Below are 23,205 nucleotides of genomic sequence, written 5' to 3'. Positions count from 1 at the left end.
ACAACAAAAAACACTAAAGCAGAACAATGAAAAGGACATTTTTAAGAGCCCCCTTTTTCAGACAGTAAAAATGAAGGAACGCTTTTGGGTTGTGTCATTCTGCGTAACGTTAGGAGGGGCTAAGAGCAGTGGATTTATGATGATGGATAAGAAATGGGGAATTTGCCATATTCACGAACCCAGCGAGGGATGGGGCGAGGCCAGTCAAAGAGCAGGAGCGCAAATGATTACAGTTGATCTCACAGCATGGGCACCTTCAAGGCTGTATCTGGCACAGCTTCAGTGTAGCATCTCAAATTGCCTAACCTCTGTAGAGGCATCACTACCCTGTTAGGGCTGAGGCAAATAAAAGGGTCTTCCTCCCCCAAAACCGTTGCAGGTGCCACTTCTTTCCTGACTCCCTTCCGTGAAAGGAGCCTGCAACAAAACAAAGCTAGCTCCCTCTGCGTTCCTTTTGAAGGGCCAACATTATGGTGATGTTAAGCAGAGCTGTTGTTGTTTAGTCGTGTCCGACTCTTCATGACCCCATGGACCAGAGCAGGCCAGGCACGCCTATCCTTCACTGCCTCCCGCAGTTTGGCCAAACTCAGGCTAGTCGCTTCGAGAACACTGTCCCACCATCTCATCCTCTGTCGTCCCCTTCTCCTTATGCCCTCCATCTTTCCCAACCTCAGGGTCTTTTCCAGGGAGTCTTCTCTTCTCATGAGGTGACCAAAGTATTGGCGCCTCAGCTTCAGGATCTGTCCTTCCAGTGAGCACTCAGGGCTGATTTCCTTCAGAATGGAGCGATTTGCTCTTGTTGCATTCCATGGGACTCTCAAGAGTCTCCTCCAGCACCATAATTCAAAAGCTTCAGTTATTCGGCGATCAGTCTTCTTTATGGTCCAGCTCTCACTTCCATACATCACTACTGGGAAAAGCATAGCTTGAACTATATGGACCTTTGTCGGCAAGGTGATGTCTCTGCTTTTTAAGATGCTGTAGGCAGAGTTACAGGGCAGTAATACAGACCCACTGACATAAAAACATAGGTAATTAGAAGTACCCATGTTTAAAATCATAGTAGATACCCAGCACCCACAGATATTTTGCATGCCTCACCTTTCTCATGGGCTAAACTCCTATTACCATAGTAGAGAACATGAGCCAAGAGCACCTTGCATCAATAATTTTTGGGCGATGCTGACCAGGATGTTTTCCCTTCTTCATTGGATCAGTTAATGAAAGCTTCCAGGCTCTTGTTGATCAATTTGTGGGAGTTCGGTGACTGTCGTTGCCCTCAAATGCCCCTTCAGGAATGCACATAATTAGAAATATTTCAAACTCTGTCTTCAGCTCACGCCTTGCAAATAAATTAAGCCTCCTCTGAAAAAGAATTTCTGTGCATTATTCACCTTACAGCACGGCCATTATCAGTGGTGTGCATTGCAAAATGGCTTGGGTTCTGTGTTGGCCTTTCTTTGGTGGGCAAGACCATAATTACTTCAAAGCTGCAAGGCTAGATAGTGTCAAGACTATATGTCATGTCATATCCAATCCTATAGACATACAAGAGCTCAGAATGGTTTTTTTCCAAAGCTGCCTGATAAATGAGGATCCCTTCTCAAGCTTCATTCATCTTGGTGTGAAAGTGGTTGGTTGGTTCATTAAACTGGAATAATCCATTGGAAAACACATCCACAATCCATATTTGTCTCTTGAACTTCAAAAGGAGACTCACACCTTGGCATTTCTTGCACACAGTCACAGTTCCACTCTTTTATATGGAGGTAGAAACCATATCCAACCTTCCATATACTGTATTTTTTTGCAGTGTTGGGTCTTTCTGGTCAGGCTGTCAGCTCGCCAGGTGCCTTTTCTAAGAGCCTCCCTTTCATTCCTCCTCTGCCATTCCCTCTGGCCTTCTGGTTTTCCTCAACCAGCAACCCATGCCTCTGGAACCCGCTTGATCCTCATTGGGCTCTTTCTGCCCCCTTCCCAAGTGTTTCCCCCTTAATTTTTTTTACATGTGCTTTTTGTAGTCTGACGCAGCTTGAGGTTCCTCCAGACCTGTTGCCACCTGCTTTTTGTACGTAGATTGTCCTGTTTTGACTGCATAAGGATCCACACACAGAGAATGAATTCACTATTAGCATATAGAATGAAACATTTCTTTTTCTTAGTCCCCAGTGTCAACCATATTTGTCCTTGGAATATATTTGGAGTTGACCTTTTCCCATGCCTTGGGCAACTCACATTAGAAGTATTTTTGTCTCCTGCTATCACATTAGTTTGGGGAAATGGGTGTTTAAAAATACTTCTTTGACTGCACAAATATTTCATTGTATGCTGTCTCCTCAAAGGAGTTGTCCTATTCAGAGTTCAAGTCAGCCGTTTCTTCCAAGGAGGGCATCCCATTCTTCCCCCCAGCACCCATGATCAATTTGTTCTTTTCTGATTTTCCCTCTATTATCTGTGGCTTCTCAGAATTGTGGAAAGTTTTTTGTACTTTTGCAAGTCTCAAGGTTCCCCACAAGCTTGCAGATAACACCCTCTTGTTTGGGCTACGTCCCTGTTAGCGCTCACTATCTGAGTTGACATACTGCATACCAGCTACCGTTGTCGTAAATTTCAGAGGTGCTGTTTGCAGATATTCCTGTACTTTTCTTACATTCCCGTTGTATGGGGATTGTCGGCCGGAAAGCAAGGATTAAATAGTACGCATCTGGTGAAGTGAATTCTTCTCCACCGTAATAAAATGTGTTAGTCTCTGTTTCTGCTGCAATAAGACTAAAATAGCCAGCCCTGTGAAACAGAAGGGACTTCTGAGGTTCTGTAAGTTGGAAGTGCTTGCTGGTTTGTTTATTTATTTTAAATACAGTCTTATCAGCACCTCTGGAATTTATTTACGTATTGGAAAAGCCATCCAGATGTCTGAATATGTATCCAAGTGGTGTTTACAGAAAGTTTATTCAAATGTAAGTAAGGACTTTGTAAGGTCTTCGTACCACTGTGTAATAGATGGCTGATAGTTATCCTTCTAGGACTGAAGTGAAAGTCTCTGTAGTGACCATTAGGGCATGCAAAATTCATTCTCCATTACAAGTACCAGTACTGCAAATGTAGGCATTTGGTAAGCGTTAAAGCACAGGCAAAACAGCCCCAACAAAATATGTTCTAGTTTGCGGAACCCTTGAAATTGCCCTCTCCTCCTTTTTTCCTTTTTCTTGGATTGAGCATCTCTTGGTAATTAAAGAAAAAAGAACCCACCCAATTTTCAGAAATGATCTGTCACGGTAATGTTGAGATTTATTCAAATAAATTTTAAGTCATTTGATAAAAAATAAATTGAAGGGAACTTTGTTGAGAGAGAGAAATGGCCGAATATTCTGCAAACCTCCAGCCAGTTCCCAGCTTCCAGCTTGCTAGAAATGTATCAAGGGCGGCCTGTGTTGTTCCTGCAGCGAATGGACCTGGACCGGCGCAGAGAAGATGCTCGGAACCCGAAGCGGAAGCCACGCTTGATGGAGGAAGACGACCTGCCGTCTTGGATAATCAAGGACGATGCCGAAGTGGAAAGGCTCACCTGCGAAGAGGAGGAGGAGAAAATATTTGGGAGGGGGTCCCGCCAGCGTAGGGATGTGGACTACAGCGACGCTCTGACGGAGAAACAGTGGCTGAGGGTATGTGCCATCTCTTCCTTCCTTGACGAGATTTCTTTGTCTATTGATGGTGAGTCTGAGCGATTTGGGTGGCAAAATGAAACCGCGGGGGGGGGGGGGCTGTGAATGAACAACGGTGAAATCCCTTCTCTGTCCCAGTGTATGCATGCAGAACCCTGATTGCTGAGGCCGGGAGAACATGGTCTTGCTTTTCCAGCTTTGGACCTGATGGGTGCGTCTGTGGAGGGATACGGTTATCTTTGCCCTCCCACAGGGTACAGAGCAGTTTTTTTGTGGGGGAGTGGGAAATATTGGGGTCCGGTCCGGGGATGCAAGTGTCTTGGCACACATCCGCAACTCCAAATTTCAACCTACTTAATCTTATCTGGGACTCTGCCCCATTAGCAACTAAAAATGTCCTTGCAGGTGGGATGAATCAGGATTGTAGGATACAGCGGTCCCTTGGTTCTCAAACTTCATCCGTTCAGGATGATAAAAATTAAAAAAAAATCTTACCTGCACTGATGATATTCATTGTTTGGATGGGGGGCTTTTATCCATTTCTGCAGTCACACAATCAATCAATCAATGGCTGAGCTGGGACCACACAGTCACAAAAACAAATTAACTGAAAAAGCCTCAAAACAAAAAAACGCAGAATAAATAGCAAAAACAAAAGCACCAAATATAAGCTCAAAATATCACCTTAGAACACTGCAATCGGAAACGGAAGGCTTGAATTACGCAAATTAGCAGCACAACAGAAAACACAGGGGGACTCAAAACGAAGCATAGAATCATAGAGTTGGAAGAGACCACAAGGGCCATCCAGTCCAACCCCCTGTCCAACCCTCTGCCAAGCATGTTCGGCTTCCGAAAAATGATCGGAAACCGGAACACCTGCTTCTGGTTTTGCAGCGTTTGGGTTCCAAGTTGTTTGTGAACTGAGCTGTTCGAAAACCGAGGTACCACTGCACTGTTTTAGTTTCAGAGTGGTCAGAGCTCTTAAAAGCTTCTAGCATCCTGGGTAGCCTTGCAAGGTGCATCTCCTCGCTCAGGATTCGGGAAGGGGCTTGATGAAGGCAGGGATACTCCCAGCTTTTGGCCCCCTCCCTGCCTCCCTGTTTTCATGCCTGGGAGTCCCCCTAGCACACAGAATTCAAAACCCTTCTCTTGTCCATGGATGGTCCCATTTTGTGGCCCTGTTGACAGGCACGGCATCAATAAGTTTGCTATTAAAAGGAAATATTACGCTGGCAGAGAATAAAACTTGGTCCAACAAGATTTCCTGCTCCAGTTAAAGCTCAACGTACTCTTTTTGGGTGGGTCGTATTGCTCAGATGCCGCCTGCAGTGCAAATGTCCCCCTGCCTGGCTCTTTCTCCGTGTCACTCATATAATTGTAAACACTTCTTAATTGGTTGCAGGCAGTTTCTTGCCATTTAGTAAATCGCTAATTACTACGTGTCACATGTCTGGTTGGGGAAATGATTAAAATCTTCCTTAGAAGTTTACAAAGGCATTCATTCTCTCTCTGTCTTCATGGCCTTATGCCTGCTAGACAAGGCTGAGATCCAAAAGCCTGCCTCAGAATGAGAAACTGAATAGGCCATTTAAGATTTAAATTCTTATCTATCCAGATGTTTTGATTCTTCAGAGGATCCTCATTACAATATCCCCCAAATACTCTAGCCTGTCAATTGCTTATGTTGATGAAACATCTGGCTCTTGCTTGCTTGGGACAGAGTGGCCGCTCGAACTCCTGAAAATTCAAATTGTATCCCTTTCTGGAAAGGAAAACACATTTCCATGCTGCAACTTCTGCATTGGGTGGTTAACTTTCTGACAAATAAATGGCAGCTATGGAAACCTTTAGTGCAGATGTGCAGAAGTGAAACTGCCCTGTGTTTCCATTGGCCACCAACACAGAGCTGATCTACAGGATCCCTTTCCAGAAAGAGTGGTTTGGCTTCAAAGACTCATAAGTGGGAGAAATTAATAATAATAATAATAATAATAATACCCCAGCCACTCTGGGCAGCTTCCAACAAGAGATTAAAAATACATTAAAACATCAGTCATTAAAAACTTCCCTAAACAGGGCTGCCTTCAGATGTCTTCTAAACATCAGATAGTTGTTTATTTCCTTGACATCTGATGGGAGGGCGTTCCACAGGGCCCTCTGCTTGGTTCCCTCTGCCTGGTTCCCTGCAACCTCGCTTCTCGCAGGGAGCGAAAATAGAGAGAGACAGAAATAGTTGCGGGCCCTGATCCGTTAATGTTTGTTCAAGATCTCAGACCTGGCGCTCCTAGCCAGCTAGCAACTGTACCCTCCGTGTGGCACCAGCTCCAGCTGCCCCATGGGACGCCATCACAAACTGCCTTGCTGCCAGATCAGACCATGGCTCTATCTACTCCAGTAAAGTGGGACCTCGGGTTATAGACGCTTCAGGTTACAGACGCTTCAGGTTACAAACTCTGCTTCAGGTTAAGAACTTTGCTTCAGGATAAGAAAAGAAAGTGTGCTCTGGTGGCACAGCGGCAGCGGGAGGCCCCATTAGCTAAAGTGGTGCTTCAGGTGAAGAACAGTTTCAGGTTAAGAACGGACCTCCGGAACGAATTAAGTACTTAACCAGCGGTACCACTGTATTGTCACTTCCGATTGACAGCTGTACTCCAGGTTTTCAGGCATGAGTCTGAATTCAATTCTGGATTGAAATTGGGATCCTTTGCGTGCAAGGCATCGATTGCACCACTGAGCCAAGGGACTTTCCCTTTCTTGCCTCTACCGCTGCTTTGTTCCTCCAGTGAGCACATTGAGTTACCAGCAGTGGCCCCTTTTTCTTCTTCTTCTTCTTTTTTTTGTTACTTCCTAGTGCTCAACACCACCGGCACACAATCTGCGCCTCCTTATGAGGGGCTACCCAGAAAACAGCCGCCACAAAATCCTTCCTAGTCCATTTCCCCTTCTGCGGTTTGGCCAGGAGTGACTGTTCTTAGGGAACATCAGCAGAACGCAGTAGAAGACAGAATCAGAATTCAAAATGACCCAACAGATTGGAGACCTGGGCCCAAGCTAACAAAACTAATTTCATTAGGGACAAACGTCAGGTTCTGCACTTAGGCAGGAAGAACCAGGTGCACAAATATAAGATGGGGGACACCTGGCTTGCCAGTAGTACTTTTGAAAAGGATCTAGGGCATGGGTAGGCAAACTTAAGGCCCGGGGGCCGGATCTGGCCCAGTCGCCTTCTAAATCCAGCCCGCAAATCAGTCTAGCGTCCAGACAAGGGAAGTAATTGTGGTGGTGATGATGATGATTATAATTATTATTATCGTTATCATTTATTTATTATTTATACCCTGCCCATCTGGCTGGGTTTCCCCAGCCACTCTGAGTGGCTTTCAACCGAATATTAAAAGCAATACAGCATCAAGCATTAAAAACTTCCCTAAACAGGGCCGCTGCCTTCAGTTGTCTTTTAAAAGTAAAATAGCTGCTTATTCCCTTGACATCTGATGGGAGGGCGTTCCACAGGGCAGGCGCCACCACCGAGAAGGCCCTCTGCCTGGTTCCCTGTAAACTCACTTCTCGCAGGGAGGGAACTGCCAGAAGGCCCTTGGAGCTGGACCTCAGTGTCCGGGCTGGACGATGGGGGTGGAGACGCTTCTTCAGGTGTCCAGGGCCGAGGCCGTTTAGGGCTTTAAAGGTCTGCACCAACACTTTGAATTGTGCTCGGAAACGTGCTAGGAGCCAATGTAGGTCTTTCAGGACGGGTGTGATGTGGTCTTGGCCTTGGTCAGGCCACCCCCGGAATACTGTGTCCCATTCTGGACACCACAGTTTAAGAACCATATTGAGAAGCTGGAAGGTGTGCAGAGGAGGGCAACCAAGAGGATTAAGGGTCTGTAAACCAAGCCTGAAGGAGCTGGCTATGTTTAGCCTGGGAAAGAGGAGACTGAGAAGAGATATAATAGCCAACTTCAAATATCTCAAGGGTTGTCACAGGGAAGATGGAGCCAAGCTTGTTTTCTCCTGCTTTGGAGGGTAGGACTTGAACCCATGACTTGACATTACAAGAAAGGAGATTCTGACTCAACATTTGGAAGAATTTTCTGGCAGCCAGAGCTGTTTGACAGTGGAATGGTCTCCCATGGGAGCTTGTGGACTCTTCTTCCTTGGAGGTTGTTAAGCAGAGGTTGGATGGCCGCCTCTCCTGGATGCTTGAGCTGAGATTCCTGCATTGCAGGGGGTTGGACTAGATGACCCTTGGGGTCCCTTCCAGCTCTACGGTTCTTTGATTCTCTCGGCAGCCTGAAGGCATTGAGCGGAGGTGGGAGCTGATCCGTCTGTTTTTGTGTGCGCATCGCTTGAATTGCAGTCCATGAATGTGGAAAATGGCATTGCACACAGACTAAAACAAATCCACCAATTTACGTGCCTCTCTATTTTTCCTGTTCTTTCCTTTATGCGCCGTACTCCTTTGTGTACTTGCCCTGTACTGTTCTTTGAGATCAATAAGGTAGTTTCTGGTTTCTTTTAGAGCGATGCATATGCCTAGGAAGAAGTGAGATTTGAGGGCCAGATTTGATGAAGTGAAGGTCTGTGGGGGCCGAGGAAAGTTGTTGAACTTTTTTTAGGATTGAAGTTGTTGAGTTTTATTTAGGATTTTACCCCAGGAAATAAACTGCCACAGGGGCCAAATTAAACCGACCGATGGGCCGGATTAGGACCCCCGAAACAGACTTTGGACATGACTGAATCACATTCCCTCAGAGATAGCAGTCGACCAAAAGTGTGCAGAGCTGGAGCCAAAATGGGGGGGGCACCCTTTCTCTCTCTCTCTGCCACTCCTTGTTTTCTCTCCCTCTTGTCTTGCCATTTTTTTCCTTCCCAACCCCCTTTTTTAACCTTCTGTCCACCTACATGGACTTAGGTGAAGGGCTGCACGAAATTACACCAAGGGACAACACTCTTTTTGGAACGAAAGACAGTATATAAATCTGTTTGATGATGATGATGATGGTGCCCTCTAATTGAAACTCTGTCCCTTCCCCCTTCGCCACCCTTTTCTTTCAAAAACAACATTACCCAGCAAGGAAAAAACTGCTTCATAAATATCCCTTCTGTCTCAAAACATCATAATCTTACAAGGCCAGTTTTATTTTACTTGGCCACTAAGCTGTCAGTCAGTTGAAAATTCAATAATGATTTACTTTTACTGCTTGGAAGGGGGTTACGGAGTCTGTCTGCTTCTGTTCATAGGAGGGTAAGAAAGAAGCCAAAGCCAGTTCTTCATTTGTGCCATTTTGAACACCAAGCTGCTGTTTTAGAACAATTTCAGCGTTTAAAATTAAGACCAACACTATGGTCTTATAAAAATTAAGAACAAAAAATGATTGCAAGCATCCAGCAATCTGCCAGCATCTGTTAGGTTTGTTTTAGCCCTGGTTCAACACAATGTATGGTCACATTAGGGCTCCACTAAAGTATGGTTTGGTGGGACATGCCCCAGGGCACTGTGAGCCTCAGGCTTGTCCTCTTCCTTCTTTTCTTCCCATGGTGCCGTTGGGTTCCTAGAGAACCAGGGTTAATTTTGGTGAATTTCAAGGACCAACCTTCGTTACCCACGGTTAGAAATTGGTATAATAATCATAATTTATTTATACCCAACCCATCTGAATGGGTTTCTCCAGCCGCTCTGGGTGGCTCCCAACAGAATATTAAAAACATGATCAAACATTAAAAACTACCCTAAACAGTGCTGCCTTCATTTGTTTTCTAAAAGTCAGATAGTGGTTTATTTCCCTGACATCTGATGGGAGGACGTTCCACGAGGCAGGTGCCACCACTGAGAAGGCCCTCTACCTGGTTTGCTGTAACTTTGCTTCTCGCAATGAGGGAACCACCAGAAGGCCCTCATTGCTGGACCTCAGTGTCCGGGCAGAACGATGGGGATGGAGACGCTCCTTCAGGGTTACTGGGCTGAGGCCGTTTAGGACTTTAATGGTCAGCCCCAACACTTTGAATTGTGCTCAGAAACGTCCTGGGAGCCAATGCAGATTCAAACCTTGGTTAACAGCGAACCCCGGTTAGCCTTAACCATGGTTACCCCTTTGCCAAAAAGGGCAGGGGGTAATTTGTGCTCGGCAGATGCGGGGGGCGAGGGATGCGATCCCGTAGGGAGTCGGGAGTGCTGTATCTGCACTGGCCTTTTGAAAATGGTTTCTATAACTGTTCAAAGAACTATAATATTCTCTTTCCCTACTTTTTGACTTGCAAGCAGAATATGGCTGCGTTTACTTTTTCGGAAAACACAATTCTAAGAAGCTTATTTATCTAGTACAAACATGCATATCCTTTTTGGGCTGCTGATATTTATTAAATAGAAGTAGGTGAATAATTGCTACACCAGTCCTTTAAAGGTGCCCAAGAGAGAATGCTAACTGGGGTGAGTTTTATTTTGAGAGCGTAATTTTAGGAATGAACTGAGCTGGCTTTCCATGCACTGCACTTCACACTGTCTTTGTGCCTTCTAGGAACCTCTGTGAGCAAACCCAAACTCCCCACATCCCCGGGCAATGGCTCCTTGCTCCTGTCCGGTGATGAGTCTCTAGGCCGGCCCAATGCGTTTTGCCACTTGGTGCAAACCACAAAATAGTGCCAGCCCTAACCCTAACCCTGCTAGGGAATAAGCGGGGAGTGAATATCTGCATCAGGGGAGGGGAGAAGGCCAGCAGCACCAAGAGGCTGCTGCAGAGGCAGCGTGGCGAAGGGTGCCACTGAGGACGTGGCAGATCAGCCTCCAAGGAGAGTGCGGCAGATTTTGCTGCAGCGGCAGCAGTAACAAGCAATGCATTCCTTGGAGGCTGGATCTGCTGCCCCTGTGGATCCTGCCACCCGAAGCGGTCGGCTCCCCTTGCCTCAGGTGTGTATTGCTAACCCTGGCTCAGTTGCCAGACGACCGGTTGCGGTAACCCCGGTACAGCTGCACATCTGTGTTGGAGGTTGATGAAATAATACCTCAGAAAGGCTGGAATGTTTGTTGTATTTTATTTATTGAATGTATATACCGCTCTATAGCTGGAGGTCTCAGGGCGGTTCACAATTCCCTGCTGTCTTGTCTTTTTCCATAATGTGGGAATGAGACGTTAAAATCGCCCTGGCTTTCCATTGGTTGATTCTTTGCTGTTGGGGTCTTGCCTTCGTTTCCTCCCATCCATACAGATAAGGTGAAGGAGAACTCCTCGGTCTTTTTCACGGTGCAGGGGTTCTCCTGGTCAGGACCACTGCTTTCCACATGCCCTGGGAGAGATGTTCCTCCGAGGTGGGCAGCCTTTGGAAAATACCGCAAGGAGTAGATCTTCTTCCTAGAGCAGTGGTGGCAAACCTATGGCACGCGTGCCAATTTGAACTGTGTTCGTTTCCCCCCGCTGGTGATTTTCTTGAGTCAAAATGAGAGTAGCCCTAAAAAAATGTTTTAGAAAAAAAGCACTGATTTATACCATGAAATTATATATCAGTGGAAAGATAATTTAATGAAGAATGTAATGCAATAACTTTTATGAATGATTATTTATTACAACAGCAGTCATAAAGAAGAAATGTGAAACACAGAGGAAAAAATAAGATATACCGGTTAAATTGCCGTGTTGGCACTTTGCGATAAATAAGTGGGTTTTGGGTTGCAGTTTGGGCACTCGGTCTCTAAAAGGTTCGCCATCGCTGTCCTAGAGCTTGAAACGTCCTTGGTCATCTTCCAAACACACTTGCCTTTTTTCTCCGTCCTTTTAAATTCCACAGCCTCCTTGGGTTAATTCTGGGCATAATGTTCAGCTGGTAAGGAAATAATGTCTTATGATGAGTGTCTCCGGAAGCTGAGATGGGAACAAGCCTTTTGCTTCTCCCGTGGAAGCTCAAGTAGACTATTTCGCCCAAAACTAGAAAATGATGCTTTTCAGGATATTAAACCAACCTCAGAACCGTGTTTTAATACTGTGGCTTGTTCCAAAGTTGGTGACCACGGTTTCCCAGTTCAGACAACACAGGAAACAACAGCAAATTGGAGAGTTCCCCGTTTGTCTGCTTGCATCTGTGGACAAAGGACCTGTTCATATCTTGTCCCCAAACTCCATCCCAACCCCCTTTTGCAACCAAATTGTGCTGCTGGTATAAAATCTCCTTTTTTGTTCTTTTTTATTGTGCAGTAATAAGTGCTAAGTTGATTAATATAGGGTCATATGAGCATTAAACTCGGCAATTTTAGCGTTTTCGGGTGTGGAAGTTATTGGTGGTTTTGAGTGCTCAGTGTTTTGTGTAGGTGTTTTTAAATAAAGGTGTGTTTAAATTTGTTTGTGGACAAAAGCCAAGGTTTGTAGGGAATCAAAGTTAATTATGTTTTTGTATCCATTGTCCTCTGTGACCACAGACCCCCACAAGATATTTCAGTTCCAGAGGCCAAAAATCAAAATAACCCTGAGGAATAAAATTAGACAAAGTTCTTGGGAGCCCTACTTGTTGAATAATCATTCTCTAAGCAACATAATATATGAAATTATCACATGACTAAGAATGGTTGTGCTCTATTGTATTTTGGCTTTTTAAAAAAGTGAACTTGACTTTGGGAACAAATATGCCATTAATAAATTCAAGTTTGGCTTGACCTGCTAGAACTGGATTGTGTAGGCGTTACTCAAAATCTTTGCTCTGATTAAAATTGTGTTAATTTCCATGGATTGTCAATAGAATGCAGAATACCAGCTTCTGATAAGAGGTTAAATTTAAATTAATGGGAAGTCATTACAAAAGAATTGTCAGTATCCAGATGCTGCCCACAAATTTATAATATTCATAAATTCTAATATGCATATGTCTGCTGTGTGGAAATGCTATAATCTGCTGCAATATCATTTTTGCTCAGATCCCTTTTGAAATCTTGCTAGCAATCAGCAAATCCAAGCAGCCTTTTAGGTGTGGCACCTGGGAGCATGAGAGGTGGCAGTGGGATTTGGGGGGTATGTTGCATTTTACGGGATGCAAATGCTAAAAACAGAAATATTTCATTCCTCACGCTTTTGTCTCCAAGGCATGTTAAATCGGGAAGATTTTCAAAGTGCTGCTGTTTCTAGCAATCCCTGCATCTCCAAATTTAAGAGAACAATGAGGCAGCTTTGTGTGTCTTGCAGCTTTAAAATGCACGCCTTGTTATTTTGCTTTTTAAAAAAGCGTGTGTTTATATCCCTTGGATTTTAAAAATATTAATGTGCTGTAATTAAAAAGCTTCTGGGAAGCTGTCCTGCCCACTCCCCTTCCAAAGAAAATAGTAATAATAATAATAATTCCTGATTTGAGTTCCTGGAATAATAAGGGGGGGTATGATAAGTACTTGTCAATATTAAATTCCGGCTGGAGGAAGGAGGCTGCAGGCCTGGTGGAAGGTAGAATGAAACAGCAGAATTGAGCCCCTCCAACCCTCTCAGGATTGCATTTTCCGTAAAATAAAATTACTTGTGTATGAAAACATAGCCTTTCCCGGGCTCTATTTCCCCCCCTGATCAGCTGATGAAGAGACTAGCAGCTCGCTGCTTTGCTGGCTTGTTAATTTTATCCCCTCTAACTGTGATTTCCGATAGCCGGCCTGCTGCTGATAGTGGAAAGGTAAATATCCTTTTTCCTTGCTGTCGTGGAGATTCAGTCGAGCGGCATCCCGGGCATCTCTGTCTAGGTGTGCGCCACATCCCAGGCCGGTGTGTGTTGCTGCCGTCTTTTCCGTCCACAAACGAGGGATTAAGGGGAGCAATGGCATTAACTGTTGACAGCCTTGCATGCTGCATTTACGATGAGCCTTTTTCTCGCCTCCGAGATTTGCAGAACAGTTTCCTTTGCTTAAACCTCCGCTAGCTGCTGGTATGTGTGCACCGGGGGTGTCCTGCTTTAGCCAAATGAATATTCATGAATTTGTGTGCAGATAATTCTTTCCCCCCCTTCTTTCTCCTCCTTTTATTTTGCTCCTTCCTTCCTTCCTTCCTCCTCCTCCCAACTCATCCGATCTTGAGCTCCTTCTCCGAACGCAGTGGAAGCAGGGTGGAAATTGTCTTTTGATGATTCAGGCCTGGCTTTCAGGCACTCCCTCCGGATTGTGTGTGCATTCATGTTCGTCTGTGGATTTGCACATTGCAGGGTGAATAGGAAGCAGGTTGTTGTGCGTCTCTGACATGCCCGCCTGCTTTGTGTGGTGCACCAGGTTGCGTGCACAAAACGTTTGGCGAGAGAGACGTTGCGCCCAAGTGAAAGGAATTGTGCCTGGGCTGCAATCCCTCTTTGTGTATTGATGGTTGCACTCACATGTTCATAAATATTAGCCATGTTTGGTGCTGTGGAAAAATGAAGGTAATTGCCTGATGATTAGAGCTCTTTCAGCTCTGAGAAAAAGGATTGATTATCATGTGCATGTCTTGCAAGGAAAGCAACAGGGACAATGTCAACATGGGTGTTTTGAGAAAGCCTTCAGCACAAAAACGGAGGTGATTTGTTTTTTAAAATCAGGATTTTTCTTTCTTTCTTCCCTCCCTCTAATATCTTTGTCATTTTCATGTCCTGGAAGACTAAACGCTCCCACATCTTTGGGCTTTTTCTTCTGTTTTCTTAAACCAAAGAAAGTTCAGCTTCTGTGATTGTCACACATGGATTGCTTAGACAGTGTGGACAGATTTCCTTTAAAACAGGTTTGTTTCTGTAGCAATTTCCACCCTCTCACTGCATAGTGCTGCTGCCTGAGGTCCACAGCACATATTTGCAGGTAAATTTTGAACTAGTAAATGTTGCTTGATTTGTGTTTGCCTGGTGTCATTTTCCTCCCCCCACGGTGCCAACACCTTCTACATTGTCAGTGGTCAAGACCTTAGCTGAATTTTGCGTTTGTGGCGTTTTAGGCGTGTAATTTTACCTGATTTGAAAATTCTGTTTAAAAATTTCTAATTGAAAGAATCTGGTTTGTTACTTCTTTGTTCAGAAAGGGAAAGTCATATAATGTATGTGGGTGAATGTGTCTTGAAGACAATTCCCCGCCCTTTTTAATGATTGCTTTGTCTATAAATATGTATTGAAAATGATGTATGAATGTACATATTAAAATATATTGATCATTCATTGAGTGTGCATGCAGACAGTTGGAGCTCCAGTGGCCTTTTTTGGGGTGTGGCCTTAACGCTCTACAGTTGAATGGATTACTCGGACAAAATTGTTATTGTAGCTTTAAGTTTAGCGCCTCTGATTTCCCCGAATATTTATATTTGGACTTCTGCTTCTGGATTGATTCATTTTATCCTTCAAAATTGTCTACACCTTGCAGAGTTTATAATATATAGCATCCATTAGCGTCTTCAGTTTTGCAAATTATTTTTTTTCTACTTTTCTAATTAAGGCAATCGAAGACGGCAACTTGGAGGAAATGGAAGAAGAAGTTCGGCTTAAGAAACGGAAAAGAAGGAGAAATGTAGACAAAGATTCGGGCAAAGAGGATGGAGAGAAGGCGAAAAAAAGGAGAGGGAGGCCTCCGGCGGAGAAATTGTCACCTAACCCTCCTAAGCTGACAAAGCAGATGAATGCCATCATTGATACGGTTATCAATTACAAAGACAGGTGAGCACATATTTACCTACGCCAGTTCCTTGTTTTCTTTGTAAAGACTTACTTGCTCGAAGAAAGGTGTGTTTTATAAACACACACATGTATTATTCGAGGAGGAGGCACACGAAGGAGGGCCTCAGAAGATGGTCCCAGGGTCTGGGTAGGTTCAGATGGAAAGAGGTGGTCCTTGAGGTCTTGCGGTCCTGAGCCGTGATGGGAAAATGTATTAAGTAGTGAGGATGGGAGTTGGATTGGATTTGATGGTTAGGGGTGCCATTTGCAAAATCTACAGCAGGGGTCAGCAAACCTTTTCAGAAGGGGGCCGGTCCACTGTCCCTCAGACCTTGTGGGGGGTGGGCTATATTTTTGGGGGGGGGGATGAATGAATTCCTATGCCCACAAATAACCCAGAGATGCATTTTAAATAAAAGGACACATTCTACTCATGTAAAAACACGCTGATTCCCGGACCGTCCGGGCCGGATCCGACCTCCGGGCCTAGTTTTCCTACCCATGATCTACAGGGTCTTCAATATCTTGGGGGAAGCACCCATTCATTTGACAAACCATGCCATCTACTCCAGCAAGATATTTTAGTAGTGCATTCTTGAGCGTTTCAGAAAGATTTTAAAAAAGAGATATAGTGTTACCCCGGGTTACATACGCGATCCGCTTCGGGTCGCGGTACGTAACGCGGGCGTGTGTATCACAAACGCACAAAAAAAAAAAACAACCCGGAAGAATGTGATTTGAGCGCATGTGCGAAGTGCACAGAACACATCTGCGCATCCGGGGGTCGCGTGCACTCCGGAAACACTTCCGGGTTGCGGGCGTTCGCAACTCGAACGTCTGCAACACGGGGTGTGCGTAACCCAGGGTACCACTGTATTGGCAGCACCGAAGACTGTTACAGTATCTCCAATTTCTGTTATTCTGCCATTACAATCCAGTGCACGTTTAGCCAGAGTGGTTTATATCCGGGGAAGCGGATCTGATAAGTGCCACTTACAGGACAAAGGTTCCTCACAGCTTTGTTTGCAAAAGTATCGGTTTCTGGCTAAAATACATTCCTGGAGCATAACTATTCTATAGTTCTCTGAGGTGGAGAGCAATGTGACATCCGGTATCCATTGCATCTAGTAAAAAGAAAGTGTTTTGAATGTCCTTAAACATATTTGAGGTATTTAGTATTTATATATAAAAAGTAAGTCATTGCTTTACCTACTTTTACCACTTCCAAAATACTTCTTCCTGTGATTCCACACACTTCCTGTTCCTTTTCTTTATCATGACAAGGATAATGCCTTTTAAAGACATGAAGTTGTCTCTCTTCGATGTTGCTATCGAGGCAGAATTCGCTTCTTCATGATGGCTCAAACTTACCAAGTTTAATGAGGCTCACACACAGTTTAACATTTCTAAAGATTGCCGGTACTAAAACTAGGACCTTGTGAAAGCCGAAACCCAGCTTTCTATTGTGTAGGATAACGTGTTCCAGATTTGGTGTCCAGATCTTGGCTGCATGGAGACGCCACGCTAAACTTCCCACGATCTCAGCCATGGAGGCCATGAGGAAGAGATGGGATGTTTCCAGTCCTGGTTTCAATGAATGGCAGCAGAGCTGGCCCAATACACTTCGCGGCTTGAGCCAAAACAAAAAAAATGGCGCTCCTCCAGCATCTCTCTATCGCCTGAGGGGACTGGGAACAGCCGAGGGAAGCTCCGGCACACTGAAGGGGGCAGTGGCAGCCCCACTCTTCCCAGGTAGCAGGGGGCAAGCATGCCGAGCTCCAGGGGGGGGCTGCATCTGCCCCCCTCCCATCCATCGCCCAACTGCCTCCCCAAGCAGGGGAGTCTTTAGCATATGCGCTGCTGGGGTGCAAAGATCCGCCCAGCGCCCCCAAATTTAGTTTAGCCCCCAAATTAACTTTTATTATGCTTATGTCAGACCCCACACTGACGCCTTATCTCTTGTTACAGGTGGGTAGCCGTGTTGGTCTGCCATAGTCAAAACAAAATAAAATAAAAAATTCTTTCCAGTAGCACCTTAGAGACCAACTAAGTTTGTTCTTGGTATGAGCTTTCGTGTGCATGTTCTGAAGAAGTGTGCATGCACACAAAAGCTCATACCAAGAACAAACTTAGTTGGTCTCTAAGGTGCTACTGGAAAGAATTTTTTATTTTATTTTGCCTTATCTCTTGTTTATGAAAGAAGGGAGGGAAAACAAACAAACTTTTTTATTCTTTTATTTACAATACACTTATACTCGTTGAGTCTGACAAGCGCCGCCGTTGTGAAGGACAAGCAGCACCGCTGGCATAGCACATCTTTGGCAAATGAGTGCACAAAGTCGAAAGTCCTTGAGTGAAACAGTAGTATACATTTCGGTAATACCTAGGTATATATGTATTTTGTTTGACTAGCTTGATCAAAATTATTTCATAACAGGTAGTTAAGAGCTTAGGTGGCTTCAGCGGGGGGTGCCTGGTGCCCCCCAGAATTTGGCGCCCAGGTGCCCCGCACCCCTTGCACCCCCGGGGAAAGACGGCCCTGTCCCCAAGCCAAATGGGCAAAGCAGCCCTGGACCACAGTGTCGGGTGCTGTCCAAACCTTAAACTGTGGTTTATCTTAACTACGGCTTCTTGAAACGTTTAAGGAAAATTCTAATGAAGAACAGCTCAGCTTTTGGGATTCAGATGGCGTGTCAAGTTGTGGTTAATCAGAAATGGAAGCAAAGGGGTTCTCAGGGCCACAGCGCAGAGGAAGATGGGAGCCTGGGAGGAGGCGAGGCTCCTTTGCAGCACCTTGGTTCATCAAGGGTTCCCCAACTTGGACTCCCACTACCCCTGACTGCTGGTCCTGCTAGGTAGGGATGATGGGAGTTGTAGTCCAAAAACAGCTGGAGACCCAAGTTTGGGAAACCCTGCTTTATTGAGCCACATGCTGGTTTAGTGACAGCTCGGAAGACCAGTCTGTTGCTTAAATGATATTTTCTTAAGCCAGCCTAGATAGCACATTTTTTATATGGATGATATGGACAATTTTGCAACCGTAACATCAAAATGTGTTAGTAAACTCTGCATATAGATGACCCTGTGTTTCCTAGATCTCCTGAAGGTGTGTGAATTTTTGTGTTTAATATACTATGCATTGGTTTTTCAGCATTGCATTCTTTCAGTTTCCCCCCTAAAGAAATGAGAGTATTCCAAATTTTATGTATACTCTTAAGGTGGGAAATACAAAATTTGTATTCAAAGTCCTTGCTGCCCAACATATGCAGAGCATCAGAGATCTTTTGGATTTTGCATATAGCCTACAGTGTGATCCAAGTTTATCTTACAACACTGCCTTGCGGAATATCCTGCCTAACTTCTGTGTTCCTTGCTGTGATTCATTTGTTAATGAATTCGTTTATCCCCCTTGGAAGTAACGTGGAAGTTTATTCCTCTAGAAAGGGATTGGTGGCACCTCTCTGCATTGTACAACTTGTCAAGCTCAAGTAAGAGCGGCTGGATTGTGAATCTGAGTCCCCTAATGAGAGAGATGAGTGAGTTGAGAAATAGCACACAAATAGTGTCCCCCCGTGGCTTTGTGCATATTAAAATTCTGACACTGTTATCTGGTCCCCAGATAACTTCTTAAGGGGAGCTCATTGGAAGATGTAATTAATAACTCGGCAACGCTTAAGGTTATTTTGAAGGTTTTGTGAAAATGGGCTGTTGTGAAGAAGAACATGTTGCATCATTTTTCCCCAGTGTTGGCGTCATGTCGGTTGACAACATCTTTAAGCTGTGCACTGTCTACAAGTTCTAGAAGGGACGCACTGCAAGACATTGTCCCTGCTGAAAGACGGGGTCGTAATCTTCTCTCCTTGCAATGTCAGGAAACGTGAAACACCCCTTGGGAATTCTCTGCTCTTGATTCCCATTTGGAGAGTTGTATCATGGCTCAGCAGGGTGCATTTGATTTAAATCACTAGTCGGTAAGACTTGATTTAAATCATTTTTTTACAGAAAGATTTATTCTTGCTGGTATAATCTTAATATTTACAACCAGATGAAGGTTTCATTTTTGGAATAATAAATTTTCAGAGTAGTTTTTACAGTGATATCAAAAATTACTGATTGGGTTATACTATTAGAAATACATAGACCGATAATTATGAAATTGTTGTGAGGTTTCATAAGTTAACTGTGTTTATATTTGGACAACTTTTCTGCTGTACTTTATTGAAAAGATAAAAATAATCATTTCCTTAATGACAATTTAAACAATTTACTTAACTGAAACAATAATGTTATAGCATATGTACAGTATCCATGTTTGTTAACTGATAAGGCTAAACGATTTTTGAAATAAAAAACTTAGACTGAGTTTTAGCACACATGAAAAACTTAAAACAAATCCTTATTTCCTGATGAATAGCCTTTGGACTATAATGTAACTTAAATAGAAAACTATCTTTAAAAAGATTTTTCCTCCAAAAGCATTTTATTTTAAAAATCTGATTTAAATTTAAAAAATCATCATTGATTTTTATCCACTCTGTGGCTCAGTAAGCCAAGATTCTGACTTTGTCCATTTACGCGCCCCTTCTCTCGACCAGGGAGCCCCTAATGCTCTCCAGTTTATTTAGAGCTTTTCCTAAATGACACATTTATTTTCCTAAATAATCGCGGAGGTTTGGTGGGAAGGCCAATGGCTCCGTTCCTATCTGGACTGACTAAATTGAGACTAAATGGAGATGGGCTTGTTTCCCGTGACCAGCTTAGATTGCAAAACGGACATGTGAGTTTGCTATCTGTTCGCAAAACTCCAGTGAGCTCAGAAGTAGTCTTGTCACATTGATTCAGCGTTTGTAAGATTAAAAACACAGGATCTTCATTCTCTTTTTATAGCAGCGAGTTAGCAGTGGGAGTGTTTTCCTGCATGTCCTCCTCCCCGTTTGGCCCTCGGGAGTCGGGGACCCCACACCCCCGGCCACGTGTGCAGAGTGCTTTGGCCTGGCGGAAAGGTTTCCTTGATCTTTTCTGCTGCCCCTTGCTCACCACGGGGGAAGGTGGAGAGGTCCAGGGGTGGAGAAATCTAGGGTTTCTGCATGGCTGGAATACAACCTGCCATGCAAGGGAAAGTGGCCATACCACCACCGCTTTTGCCCCTGGACACCTGCCCCTCACCGCTGTCACGAAGCCTCAGGAAGGTTGCCCAAGGAGGAATAAAGCCGTGGAGCCCAAAGAGGTTCCCCAACAGAGCTGAAGAATTTTTTGCTTAGTTAGAAGTGGATTTTAAAAAGTAGGTGAGAGATTACTGACATGAGTCCAAAATGTGGCTTTGTAATTCTGCAGAAGACAGTTGTGCACATTATAATGAAAGCAAAATGAGTAATGACCCAGAATAGGGACAAAACATGAAATGCCTTCATCCTGAATCTGTCCTTTGAGGTGGGCTTCTAGATGTTGTATGAACTAAGGCCAGTGTACTGGAAGAAGCAAAGATCACCAGTGTGGAAGCAGTGATTCTTCAGCCTCAACTTCGTTGGACTGGTCATGTGCGGATGCCTGATTATCGTCTCCCAAAGCAACTAAAGGTAAAGGGACCCCTGACCGTTAGGTCCAGTCGTGTCCGACTCCACGGTTGCAGCGCTCATCTCACATTACTGGCCGAGGGAGCCAGCGTCCAGCTTCCAGGTCATGTGGCCAGCATGACTAAGCCACTTCTGGTGAACCAGAGCAGCGCACGGAAATGCCGTTTACCTTCCCGCCGGAGCGGTACCTATTTATCTACTTGCACTTTGATGTGCTTTCGAACTGCTAGGTGGGCAGGAGCAGGGACCGAGCAACGGGAGCTCAACCTGTCACGGGGATTCGAACCGCCGACCTTCTGATCAGCAAGCCCTAGGCTCTGTGGTTTAACCCACAGCGCCACCCGCGTCCCAAAGCAACTACTCTACTCCAAACTTAAAAATGGAAAGTGTAATGCTGGTGGTCAACAAAAGAGGTTTAAAGACTGTCTCAAGGCAAATCTTAAAAAATGTAGTATAAACACCGACAACTGGGGAACGCTTGCCTGCAAGTGCTCCAATTGGTGTACAGCCTTTACCAAAGGTGTCATGGGCTTTTAAAACATCGAACTCAGGACACAAGGGAGAAACATACCAAGAGGAAGGCATACTTGGCAAATCCACACCGTGATCAACTCCTGCACAGAAACCAATGTCCCCACTGTGGAAGGACGGGTGGATCCAGAATTGGCCCCCGCAGTCACTTATGGACTCACTGTTAAGACCGTCTTCATGGAACAGAATCTTACTCGGCTACGAGGGATCACCGAAGAAGAAAACAGTAAGTTATTTTGCTTTGTAAAACCTTTTTACACCAACAAGAAGAGAGCAGGACTCCTCGCTGGGCTCTCCATTTTCTCAACCTGATTGGGTCTAAATAAGGAGTGCAGTGCACTAGCACCCTCCCTCCTTCTGGTTGTGCGTTCAGTGGCTGCACAAAGGGGCCCTGCGCCTCTTGAGAGGATCCAGACTGACCCGGGATCTCCCGTCACTTGGGGGCCTTTGGTGCGCAGCTATGGGCCCCCCCTGCCTAAGCAAGCGAATGTGCAGATGGCATGGTGTGAGGCCAGGGAATGCCATGGATGCAGATCTGGCCTCCCCAGCCAGCAATCCCGTAATGTGTGTGGGGGGGGGGGGTGTTTGTGCGCGCATATCTCGCACCACATTTATTGGAGCTCTGCCTCTCCCTCCGGTCTTTGGAAGACTGGAAGAAGCAGAAATGGGTGCAGATCAATTCACTTGTTGCTTTCACCCCCACAGTCAAGGGGGGCGGGGCGCACACTAATTTTTGTTCATTGGACATGAGCTAATCCTTTTAGGAGACCCCCGAAGCAATGTTTTCAGCTTCCACATCATCTCACTTAGTTTCCCTACAAAGGCAAATGCTCTCACTAAGGAAACCCTCTTGCTTAACTGAGGACGGGATGGATTTTATTTCCTTCGTTCCTCAGGCCTCTCTTGGTCACTTCCAACTAATTCTCTTCGCTGGAGCTGGAGCCTGGGTCCTTGAAGTGGTGCGATGAATCAACTGGAGTGGCAAGGAGAGCTTGAAAGAGTCCGTTGGCCGTCGTTAGCCTTGTTACCCTCATGGCAACAAGTCCGTTATCCTGTGGGACGCAGCGCTTCCTGGTTCCAGGCCGGGTCCGCGACTCTTTGGAGCCTTTTGGGGGAAGAAGTCCCGGCTTGCCCAGGCAGAATTGCTGGCATTCCCAGTTGGTCATCTGTTATTCCTTTAATGCCAAGTCCCTAGTTAGAACTGACCATACGAGGGACTGGGGAGGAACGTTTTCAGGCTCGGATTTGGGCATCCCTGTGAGGTCTTCCTCCGCTTCCCAGCCAGGGCAGGAGCCTTTGGGGGTGCTGCTTCTTAAGCACGGAGCGGGGGGGGGGGGAGCACCCAGTTTCCTCAGAGCAGACAGGCGAACATTGTCGGTATTCTTTGAGCATCTCCCGCCAGCTCCTGCCCAAGCAGTGAGAAAGCGCTTTCTTTCACAGCACTGAGCCATTCTCCCCACCCCCCAGCACCCAGCTTGTTTTTCCTCCCCACGTGGAATTTACTGCTGTTTCAGCCTTGACCAGCTGAGATTAGGTCTGCCGCAGGATGGCTCTTTGATGGCAGAGGTTTGAGGATTGGCAGGTCCTGCTGGAGCTCAAGCAACAGCCTCACTAGGGAAGGTGCTGTTGCCCCCTCCCCCTGAACTTCTCTTTTCTGCCTGGGTCTCCAACTTACCTACGACTCTTTTTTTAGAGGAGGGGGCTACTAACCAGCGTAAGCGGCTGCCCATGTCTTCCATAGCTCTTGCAAGGAAAATCTGCCCAAGGTGAAACACGAGGGGAGAAGAAGGAAGCTTCTAAGTCTCAGTCAGAGCGGGCTT

General features: G+C 45.3%; 1 protein-coding gene across 4 annotated transcripts in view; it reads left to right on the top strand.

Annotated features, from left to right (window-relative positions):
• Positions 1 to 23,205, top strand: part of SMARCA2 (SWI/SNF related, matrix associated, actin dependent regulator of chromatin, subfamily a, member 2) — a 117,408-nt gene that overhangs the window by 81,379 nt on the left and 12,824 nt on the right. For 2 of the 4 annotated variants that reach the window (XM_033174070.1, XM_033174069.1), the window contains 2 exons: positions 3,444 to 3,662; positions 15,064 to 15,281. In XM_033174070.1, coding sequence (XP_033029961.1) covers positions 3,444 to 3,662; positions 15,064 to 15,281 — 437 coding nt within the window. Of the gene's footprint in view, positions 1 to 3,443; positions 3,663 to 13,185; positions 13,299 to 14,008; positions 14,031 to 15,063; positions 15,282 to 23,205 lie in introns of those variants that run through there. The other 2 variants (XM_033174071.1, XM_033174072.1) reach the window with 2 other exon arrangements.

This window comes from Lacerta agilis, chromosome 16 (assembly GCF_009819535.1).
Source record: "Lacerta agilis isolate rLacAgi1 chromosome 16, rLacAgi1.pri, whole genome shotgun sequence".
In the NCBI taxonomy this organism is placed as follows: domain Eukaryota; kingdom Metazoa; phylum Chordata; class Lepidosauria; order Squamata; family Lacertidae; genus Lacerta; species Lacerta agilis.
Note: the sequence above shows the minus strand (reverse complement) of the source record. Positions and strands in the feature narration are given on the sequence as shown.